We start from the raw sequence: 10,033 nt of genomic DNA, 5'->3' as shown, positions 1-10,033 counted from the left end.
AGTGGCGGCCCGGGGGCCAAATCTGGCCCGACGCATCATTTTGTGTGGCCCGAAAAAGTAAATGATGAGTGTTGACTTTCTGTTTTAGGAACAAATTCAAATGAGGAGTATAGATGTATATTACATTTCCTGATTTTTCCCCTTTTAAATCAATAATTGTAATTTTTTAATAATTTTTTCTGTGTTTTTAGTTCAAAAATAATTTTGTAAAATCTAAAAATATATTTTAAAAAAGCTAAAATAAACATTGTTTTAGATCTATTAAAAACTGAATATTCAGGGCTTTTAATCCAGTTCTTTTACTCCATTTATAAAAAAAATAATCTAAATATTATATCTAAAAACGTGAAATCAAATTGACATTAAAATCTGACACCCTTGATCTATTATGAGTTAAAAACAACATTTTGATTGAATACTATTTGACTGCCATTGACGATTATAGACATAAAATCCACTTTAATCTTTCACTGCGGACCCTCCCAGTCAAAATAAGTTGGACGCCATCAGCACTTGATTAATTCCTACTTCCTAACAAATACATCCATTTTAAAAAGGCCATCTGAAAAGGACGCAATGGGCCCCGCCTGGACTAGAACTTATTTTGCCAGGTTCTCCGGTGGCAGGTGCTGAGGCAGCACCTGGTTTTAAATGACTCACCCCCGCAACCCCCTACAGGGAAAGGGATAGGATTCTTGCTGAGGGGGGCAAAACTCCACACCCCCGAGCACAGTACGCACCCCCCCCGCCGAAGCGTCATTATGTAACGCTCGATTTCACATTTGTCGAAACAGCAAAGTGCCGACGGGACCGGGGGCAATTTGCACTCTTGGTGGTCACTTGATTAGGTACACCAAGGGTGTCAGACTTGGCTTGATATAATATTTAGAAATTCACTCTTATAACTGGATTAAAAGCCCTGAATATTCTGTTTTTTTATAGATCTAAAACAATGTTTATTTTAGCTTTTTTTATATATATTTTTAGATTTTACAAAATTATTTTTGAACTAAAAACACTGAAAAAAATGACTAAAAATGACAATTATTGATTTAAAAGGGGGGAAATCAGGTGTTCTATAACAAATCATAAATCCTACGTCAACTATCAAATTATTGCAATGTATAAATCTAATAATATCAACTGCAATTGGGCCTAAACGCAATATTTTCAGTGGCTCAGAATTGGGTTGATAGTATCGCATTTTGGGTGGATAGTGTGTTCCCTTGTCTGTGATTACAAATACTTTCCACCTGTGTTTTACCCATCCCCCTTCCTTAGTGTGACCCACAGTTTTGTAAGTGTCTCATCATCCCCCTCCTATGTATTCAAACCCTTGTCCTTGTCAGTCTACGTGGGAGAAGAATTCTGTTATGATCAGTGGGGGATGGATGATGACACAATTACAAACACCTGGGTCTTGCGGGGGAGGGAGCATGGCAAGGAATGCACAACCTATCCACCAAAAACATGCCAATTATCAAGTCAAACTGGTTCGGACGTCTATTGCCACTCATTTACAATTGAAATGGTTGGATGTCTGTAACCTTTAAGGACTTAAGGGCTATAAACAAAACAAAATAATCTTGATGTAAATTGCAAAAAAATAGATTTACTATACTATATATATTTGCAGTAGTGAAATAAAGTTTGTGTAAATGAGCATAAAAGTCAAGAAAATCTAAATAAAGAAAGCTCAATTTATTATGTGGGACTTTTTAAGTCTAGGGCTATTTATGAGATTTAAATATTGAAATGTAATTAGTTCACAGGGTAACAGGGAGTGCACAACTGATTAGCATTTTTTTATTTATTCACTGGCATTGGCAAAGTTACCAAGTCGGGGTGCAGATGTAGATGGGATGTCCAGACTGGATTATGTCGTCTTGGCGTAGGTTGAGATAAACAGTGGAGTGGTAGACCACCTGTAAAAGAGAGGAATATTAAAAAAATGTAATATGTATTGACATTTTGTGACAGTTGACTTGACGTCATCTTTTTTTGGTCCTGGAGGATTTATTTCATAAAGACACGGAAAACAGAAATGTGATCGTAGGTCAGTTTTCAATACATTTTTTTATTTGCAAGAGAAAAGTTCTGACTCGATTTTAAGAAGCTCTACTGCAGCCAAAGTGGGTGTAGGTTTTGAATATTAATGGTTGTGATTCAGTATCTATTTTGACCACCGGGGGGTAGTAATGAGTAATCACAACTACGTCACACTTGTCTTGAAACAGTTTACTCATTACTACCTTGGGGTGGTCCAAATGGGTACTGCAATACACCCACTAATATTCAATACAAATAAAAGACTTGAGTGATAAAAGAAAAGAATATATAAATACTCTGAATAACGTCATTAGGTTTATAGGCTGACGAGAATATACATTGAATATACAACACTTGACTGTACCAAATTATGAGTTATTGTAGTAGTCACGACGTCAAATACACAAATACTAGTCAGTGGACGTTTATGAGTTTCTCGTGAATAATATAGTTTTATTTATCATTTATAAGAATCTTTTGGAGTCAATTTATTATTACTTTATATTCCTCCAAGTGTTAGTGAATGTTTTAGTAAGGTGCTGGAAATAGAAACAAATACTTCTCATGCGAAGGGAATCTCTAACTCGTATTTATCGACGTCAAACGGTCTTAAAACAGTTTTAATACAGCGTCAACTAGCTTATTTTGTTTATAGCATTGTTATCTATAAAAATATGAACTTAGTAAATATATACTCACGACACTTGTTGACTTTTAAGACCCCATCGAGAGTGAATATGTATGCTTTGCCGGTCTCGGAGACGGTGAACCCTTTGATCTTTGATTGGCGCGAAATTGACTTCACCAAAGAGCGCCGACAGGGACGTAGCGTCGGAAAAACAAAACTTACGAAAGGGGAAGGGTATTCTGTAATGTAGTTCGACTTTTTTCTATTCAATATTGTTCGTATATTTGTTTTATTATTATATTTTCGTTTATAAACATTCAATAATAGCACATTTTTAAAAATCTGGCTCAATAGAAGCTTAATAAATTTCAGTAGAAGCATGATTCTCTGAATTACCGACTGTAAGTGAATGCAATTGAAAGAAGCGCGAAAGTTGCCTAGCAACAAGCCAAAGCAGAATCCCCGGAGGACTTTCGAGCCGTCGTTTGTTTGTTAAAGTGACTAATTTAGGTCATTTAAACATTTAAACTCGACTCCTTTTCACAATTCCATCATGGCAAAGACTACTTACCCAGAAGAGAGCATTTACAACCATTTACCTGATGTAGTTCCACCTAAAACAATGCTAAGGTAAGTCCGAAATAAAAACTAGCCATTATGCATTTTCAGACGTTGTCGTTCCTTTTTTACTGTGTTAACTTCGACGAATATTCGAAAGTGATGTTCATATTCGTGCTTTTACTTCATGTTTAACCCAAGTTTTGTCCATTAGTCACAATGGACGACACTTTTTTATAACAAAACTATGGGCCCACCTAAAGTGGAAAACTATGGGGCCCACCTAAAATGGAGGCCCAGTGTCCATACAATTATCTCAAAAAGCATTCAAAAGTTGTCGTTTCTTATTTTACTGTGTTAATTTCGACGAATATTCGACAGTATCGTTCATATGTGTACTTTTACTTTAGGTTTAGACCCAAGTTTGGTCCAATAGTCTCAATGGACGGCACATTTTATAAGAAAACCATGAAAACTATGGGCCCACCTAAAGTGGAGGCCCCGTCTCCGGATAATTACCTCAAAAAGCATTCAAAAGAGACCAAACTGCCTGAAAGTGAGTAAAAAAACAACTATGTAAACTTTTGGGTGCTAATTATTTACTTTTGGGTCCTATTTATTGACTTTTGGGTCCTAATTATTGACTTTTGTCTCACAGAAAAAGAGCATTGTCATCGCACATGCACCATAAAGAAACCACCAGTCCCATTGAGGTCCGAACACCCACAAATGCAGTTTGACAAGGAGAAAAACCAAGTCAAAACCACCTCAATCATGCCTATTAAGTCCCGAGAGCCCATTTCCGTCGACAGCCATCGGGGCTACAGGGCTCATCTAGAACAATCCGGACTGGTCCCTAAATACGTCAAGAAAAAGGTACAAGAAACATGGAGGTCCAGTTTGAATCTTCCTAACCTTCTTCTTGTTTTCTTTTTAGAGTTACGGGAAGGTTCCCATGTACCTACAGCACCGTAGCCAGGAAGCGGAAAGATCTATAGAGGCGTACAACATGTATGTGAAGGAGAAAATGAATCAGGGTGCCATGAGGCAACTGTCGGAGGATGAACGAGAAACTAATTTGGAGGTACTTCTAGTCTGACCCTCGACTGAAACGACCAGTAAGTAAAATTCTTTTTTTGTCCACAAAGTGCCTGAAGACAGCCTTGGCTGAAGTCAACAAGAAGTACCAGCGACTGCCTTTGGTGGCTGACACGCTGATGAGAAAAACCCGCAAGGAACAACTCGAGAAAGATTTGAAACAGCTGGAGAATGACGTTTGCCTTTTTGAGAAGTTTAAGACTATATACATTGTCAATTAGAGGAAACTGAGATCAGTTGTTTTGTTTGCGTATTAGCTCAGTGAAGTGAGTGAATGATTTTTTTTAAAATTCTTAAATCTCTATTTTTCCAAATTCTAATGTAATATTGATAAAGATAATTTAAATAATTTATGTGTATAGCTAAAAATAGAAATGAACGAGAACAGAGCTAATTTCCCCATTCATCCACTGGAGGGAGCACTAACACTTGGGGCATCCTCTGATTTGGGACTTTTTTTCTATATATGTTTAAAACTGCTTTTCTAAACATTAGATTATGCATTTTCTTCTAATTTCAGTCATTGTGTAATCTCTCAAACATTCTGAAAGTAAAAAATATCCATTATATTGAATGTATTTTGCACAAAGTAGACCTAAAACGAGTACCCACTGCCAGTCAAAATGGATTCGATGTCTATTTCCTTCTAAGGCAGCTTTAGATCCACTACAAATAATACTATTTCAATCATTCACCAATTTGTGATGGACTGTGTGTGTAAAACAACTTTTTAACTCTTTCAGGCGATTCATCCTGCTGTCAATTTAAATGAGTCTCACTTGTAGACGTCCATTGAATTTGAACTCGGAAGCCTGGCAGAAATTGAACAAATATCCATCCATAAGTTAAATAAAAGACTAAGGATCGATTGTACTCTTGCCTTCTCAGTGTCTTACTCTATTGAGTGGTTAGCAGAAAGCTAAATGGTGTCACATGGAGGCCATTATCTCTGCCATTCCCCACGAGTGGCCTGAGAAAAAAATCAGCAAATGACCAGAGCATGATCAACCGCCGTGTGTGTGAAGACGACACTTGAGGAAATCCAGCGAAAGCGGTGAGTATATCTATTCCAGAAACAACATAACCTTAACGTGAATTGTCATGTGTTGCGCTCCCTCAAGTCAAAGGAATGTGTTTTTGTGTGTATGTCTCGCACCCAAAGGGCCGCCGTGAACTCTTGTGACCTCCGGCGGGACTATTCATGCTCGGAAAATGGAGCACGATGGGAAGAAAAGAGGAATTGTGGTAGGTTTGTGTCAGGTTTTTTTTTTCTGTTTTCGGTCAAATGTTGAACGTGTTTAGGCCAAATTTTAAGTGTGAATGTTAGACGTTAACTTGTAACTGATTTTAATGTATTTAAGGATTGAAAGCAGTTCAGTTTTCAAATATGTAACTTTTAAAAATATTTTTTTTGCCAATAACATTTACAAAAGATGTCTAAAAAATACTTAATCATCTTCTTGTTGCTAATTTTATCCATTGGAAACTCACTGACATGTTAGCAACACTAGTATTTTTATAGTTTTGCGCATTTGAACATTTTAACATGCTATTTTCTGATCCCAGATTCAAGACAATTGGCCAGGTTACAGCCTGGATTTGTTCAGCTACCCGGAGCACTACCGCGAAGACATCGACAATGTTTACATCCCGCACGGGGTAGTCGTCAACAGGTGAGTCCCAAAACACGTGGAAGAATGTCGGTCATGGGCTGACGACTGTTCCCGCCTAGGACGGAGCGACTAGCCCGCTACATCGTAGAGGACTTTGCAGACAGCAACATTGTGGTTCTGTGCGTGCTCAAAGGTGGCTACAAGTTCTGCGTCGACCTGGTGGAGTGCATCAAAGTGCTCGGACGCAATTCTGGGAAGTACCTGGAGACACGTGTGGAGTTTATACGACTCAAAAGTTACCTGGTGCGTAAAACACAACCATTATATTTATCACCATCAGTGACAGTGAACATGTTGTAGTATTGTTGATTTCACTTACTGAAACCCCACCCCCAAATGTACCGTTAGCAATACGGTGCCAAAGTTAAGATAATAAAGCTAGTTAAAGGTTGATACTTTTACCAGTAGATGTCAGTGGTTCTCCTATTTATAGTGGGCGAGGCCACATTGACGCCAAGGACGCAGGAAATACTCCAGGCCTCACATCATCATCCTCATCATATGTCAACATGTGAGCCAGCCTCGTGTAGAGGATAATAACACATCCCGGGAACACACCTGGAATGTTTACATGCGGGTTGCACCGAAAGTTCAAAAAGACAAAATACTTGGAAAATTGTCCCCAGTGCTGTCATTAAAAATAAAAACATTTACTGGCTTGAGAGTCCCAAATTGTCAAAAGTTTTCCACTGATTTTTGTAGTATTTTTTTTCTCAGAACGACCAATCCATGGAGGATTTACACATCATCGGCAGCCGTGATCTGTCCTTCCTGCGTGGAAAGGTAGATTTTCAAACCATTGCTTGTATGGAAACCATATAAATTTCAACAATATATGCTTTTTCTGCTTTTTTTTTGCATGTTTCCAAGAGTGTCCTCATTGTCGAGGTGAGCATCGAACTTGTATATCATCCCCTTTCAGTGCTATTGACGGCAATGTGCGTCCAATCTTTTTGAGCGAAATTGCTAGCAGAACAAAAGTTGTTCCAAAACTTCCCCTTCAAATAGATTGAAGGTCTATCGCCGTCAATGTGACTAGTGTAATGTAAGTCACTTCAAGAAATGTTCAATTGTGTCCCCCCCCCCAAGGCCATCGTTGACACGGGCAAGACAATGAAAGCCCTTCTGAAGCACGTAGAGACCTTTCAACCCAAGATGGCTAAGGTGGCAGGGTGAGTCGACGACGTCTGAAGACGGGGTCGTCATTTACAGTGCCTGAACAAAAGTATTGGGAGCTGTCATTTGTATATGTTTACTGGACTTTTAGCACTTGTTAGCATTGTCAACAATTGTGAGGAACTAACTTTTTGGGAAAAATATGGAATAAAAAGCTGGAGTTTTTTTGTTAAATATTTGTAGTAGGAATGTGTCCCACATTTTGAACTTGAACTTGAATGCGCCATCCCATTGCAGTTTGCTGGTGAAGAGAGTCCCCAATATGGACCAAAATTTGACGGACTGTAAGTAGTACGACCTCGACTATAATGGTAACCCGGAATTGAAACTTACCTGTGTGTCGGCCCTTTTCCAGATGTCGGTTTTGAAATACCCAACCGCTACGTGGTGGGCTACGCTTTGGACTACAACGAATACTTCCGGGACCTCAATGTAAGCCTTCAGAAGCATTTGAAAATTGTTTTCAATAAAAACTTTTTTTAACACTTAAAAGTAATAACAGCAAATATTAAATTTTATTCCTATGTAAATACATTGAAAAATAGAAGGGGAAAAGAGTAAGCATACTCAATTTTGGATTAAAAAATGTATATTTTTGAATTAAAAGGTATATTCAGTTTTATTTAGATTTTCAAAAATGCTTTTTTGATTGAAAAAAAACATCTAAAGTCATTGCAAAATTTAATTGGACATTTTCTGAGGACGCTCCAAAACAAATAACTCTATTTGGATACTTTTTGTTACTTTTACTAACACATTTGTAGAATTTCAGTCCTTACCAGTCAAAAGGTGACTCCGCCCTTCCCAAATGTTGTGCTTTTTCATAAGACTATTTTTCTGTGTATTTTTCTTCTCCAACTTTCTTTCCTCTTTTTTTTTCCAGCACATCTGCGTCATTAGCAAGACGGGCAAGCAGAAGTACAAGGTTTGACTCAACTTTTTCATGAACAATAATAAACAACAAGCCAAGACTTTATGGCATTTCAAAATACACAGTTGTACTTTTTTTAATGCACTTGCTTGGGTTGATTTATGTCACTGAAACCAAAACCAAAGATTATTCTAGAATGCAACTTGCTCTGACTCATGGAAAAGGAACTCTAAAAATCTGATTAAATTGTAAAACACTCCTCTATTGTGTTAAAGAAGAATGTCCAATTGCATGTTTATTATCTTGAACACCCAGTAGACCAAAAACATAAATTTACTCCCATTAACGGCAACATGCCACACAAATAAGCATTACAACAATTTTAGATTTGATCTGAGCTCCTTTTCCATGAACTTTTCTAGTATTTTTTATGTATTTTATGTATTACGTTAGCATTTTTATTCAACTGAATTGTCGTTTATAGTGCCCTCCTGTGGTAAAGGTCTGCATAACACAATGAGTAGCATACATAGTCTTAAAAACCCTAATGCCACAAAATGCATAAAGTAAAATAATTTTATTTTAGGACAGCTAATTATTCATTCAAGCACTTTTCTGGGTCACGACCTTTCTAAGTAAACCAAGTGTTTAATTTTAAATCCTTTTATTGTCATTTTTTTTCCTCCTCGAAGAGGTCACGACCCCTTAGAAAACAACCCTAAGTGGATGTGAAACTGCGCAAACACATTTCAAACACCTCATGTTTTGTTGCGGTCGTCACGGCGACTTGGAGTTAGCGTAGCGCGACGTCCGTGCGTTTGTCCGACATGGCCCACGGAAAATAACTTGAGATTTCGGAGGCCATTTTGTTAGATCTGTACATTCCTGCTTTGGCTTTGCAAGGGAGTGTGGAAAGATAAAGACGTTGTTATCGGGAAACTTAAGAAGTAATGTTAGAAAGCCTGAATTAACTCTTTTGCTGCCATCGGCGTCCAATCATGCAACTTCCAATAATCTCTAGCTGTAAATTAAAATGCTGTTATGATCATTCACTACCATCCCTTTCAAATTCTAGTTGATCTCTTCTACCAGCTCAGTCATGGGAATCCGCCGGCGCCATTGTTTTGTCCCGGCACGGTGAAAGCGAGCCGTTTCACAAATGGCCGACAAAAGCTTTGTAAAGGCAAAGGGGGAAAAAAAAGTAAGTAGGCCGCAGGTAAACTCCTGCCCCTGCCAAACAATGCGAACAAAACAGGAATTGTACATTTCAATGAGGTTTGTCATCCGAGGCCCGCCGTTTGCGAGAGGATTTGATTTCCTAACGTGTTTTTTCGCTCTGAAAGCTAACTGACATTTTTGGGCGGATTCCGAATCTCTCAAAAGACTTATAGTAGCCATTTTGGATCCTAGTATACTATTTTACAGATTTATCTACTCTTTTAACATCCCTCTTTAAATAAACCCCATTTATTCCATTTAGCGACAAATGAAATATTGTGTATATGCATACTTTGAGCAGTATTACGACAACATTTCATTTTCAAGTGCCAGCAGCCACGTGCGCCATTCTTCACTCCAAATACATTTTGGCCGACGCGTGCTGTTACATAAATAGAAAGTACATCCCCTCCAGCATTGAAAGTGTTCCAGCTATGGACGCAATAGATCCGGGACCCTCTTTTTACTGGGCGGGGCGCTTCCAATCGACTTTTACAACACAACAACTTGACTCAGGTCGTGACCCTCGGCGTATTTTCCGCGGCAAAGTAAAACTAAAACCTCCCAAAATTCTATTTTGCGCGTTTGGTTTTTGCTTGGCATGGATTCCAGTTGCTCATTGTCTAAAAATGGGGGTCTTTTTGTGGGACAATAACCGAAACCGGGGGGGATCCGGGCAGTGGTGCGGGTCAAAGGAGGGTCTATTGTCCCGCCATCTATTGTGCTAGCCGAGGAGCCCGCAAACAGAACACTGTCCGCCTT

At 38.4% G+C, this 10,033-nt stretch overlaps 2 protein-coding genes across 2 annotated transcripts; both read left to right on the top strand.

The window, feature by feature from the left end:
* The first annotated feature begins 2,843 nt into the window (after positions 1-2,843).
* enkur (enkurin, TRPC channel interacting protein) lies at positions 2,844-5,206 on the top strand. The gene is made up of 5 exons (XM_077736319.1): positions 2,844-3,307; positions 3,646-3,791; positions 3,894-4,111; positions 4,173-4,319; positions 4,384-5,206. The coding sequence occupies exons 1-5, from the start codon at positions 3,231-3,233 to the stop codon at positions 4,552-4,554; spliced, it is 759 nt and encodes a 252-aa protein (XP_077592445.1). The 5' UTR covers positions 2,844-3,230; the 3' UTR covers positions 4,555-5,206.
* Positions 5,207-5,272: 66 nt separating this feature from the next.
* Positions 5,273-8,379, top strand: LOC144209805 (phosphoribosyltransferase domain-containing protein 1-like). Its single transcript, XM_077736320.1, has 10 exons — positions 5,273-5,387; positions 5,496-5,578; positions 5,900-6,006; positions 6,066-6,249; positions 6,724-6,789; positions 6,877-6,894; positions 7,096-7,178; positions 7,420-7,466; positions 7,538-7,614; positions 8,066-8,379. Exons 2-10 carry the CDS (start codon positions 5,546-5,548, stop codon positions 8,111-8,113), a joined length of 663 nt encoding a protein of 220 aa, XP_077592446.1. The 5' UTR covers positions 5,273-5,387; positions 5,496-5,545; the 3' UTR covers positions 8,114-8,379.
* Positions 8,380-10,033: the final 1,654 nt, after the last annotated feature.

This window comes from Stigmatopora nigra, chromosome 16, assembly GCF_051989575.1.
Source record: "Stigmatopora nigra isolate UIUO_SnigA chromosome 16, RoL_Snig_1.1, whole genome shotgun sequence".
In the NCBI taxonomy this organism is placed as follows: domain Eukaryota; kingdom Metazoa; phylum Chordata; class Actinopteri; order Syngnathiformes; family Syngnathidae; genus Stigmatopora; species Stigmatopora nigra.
Note: the sequence above shows the minus strand (reverse complement) of the source record. Positions and strands in the feature narration are given on the sequence as shown.

Coding starts and splice junctions, on each gene's coding strand:
- enkur (XM_077736319.1), top strand. CDS start 3,231: ATGGCAAAGACTACTTACCCAGAAGAGAGCATTTACAACCATTTACCT. Junction 3,308..3,645: donor CCACCTAAAACAATGCTAAG/GTAAGTCCGAAA, acceptor CTTTTACTTTAG/GTTTAGACCCAAGTTTGGTC. Junction 3,792..3,893: donor AGAGACCAAACTGCCTGAAA/GTGAGTAAAAAA, acceptor TTTGTCTCACAG/AAAAAGAGCATTGTCATCGC.
- LOC144209805 (XM_077736320.1), top strand. CDS start 5,546: ATGGAGCACGATGGGAAGAAAAGAGGAATTGTG. Junction 6,007..6,065: donor CACGGGGTAGTCGTCAACAG/GTGAGTCCCAAA, acceptor GTTCCCGCCTAG/GACGGAGCGACTAGCCCGCT. Junction 7,467..7,537: donor GGACCAAAATTTGACGGACT/GTAAGTAGTACG, acceptor GCCCTTTTCCAG/ATGTCGGTTTTGAAATACCC.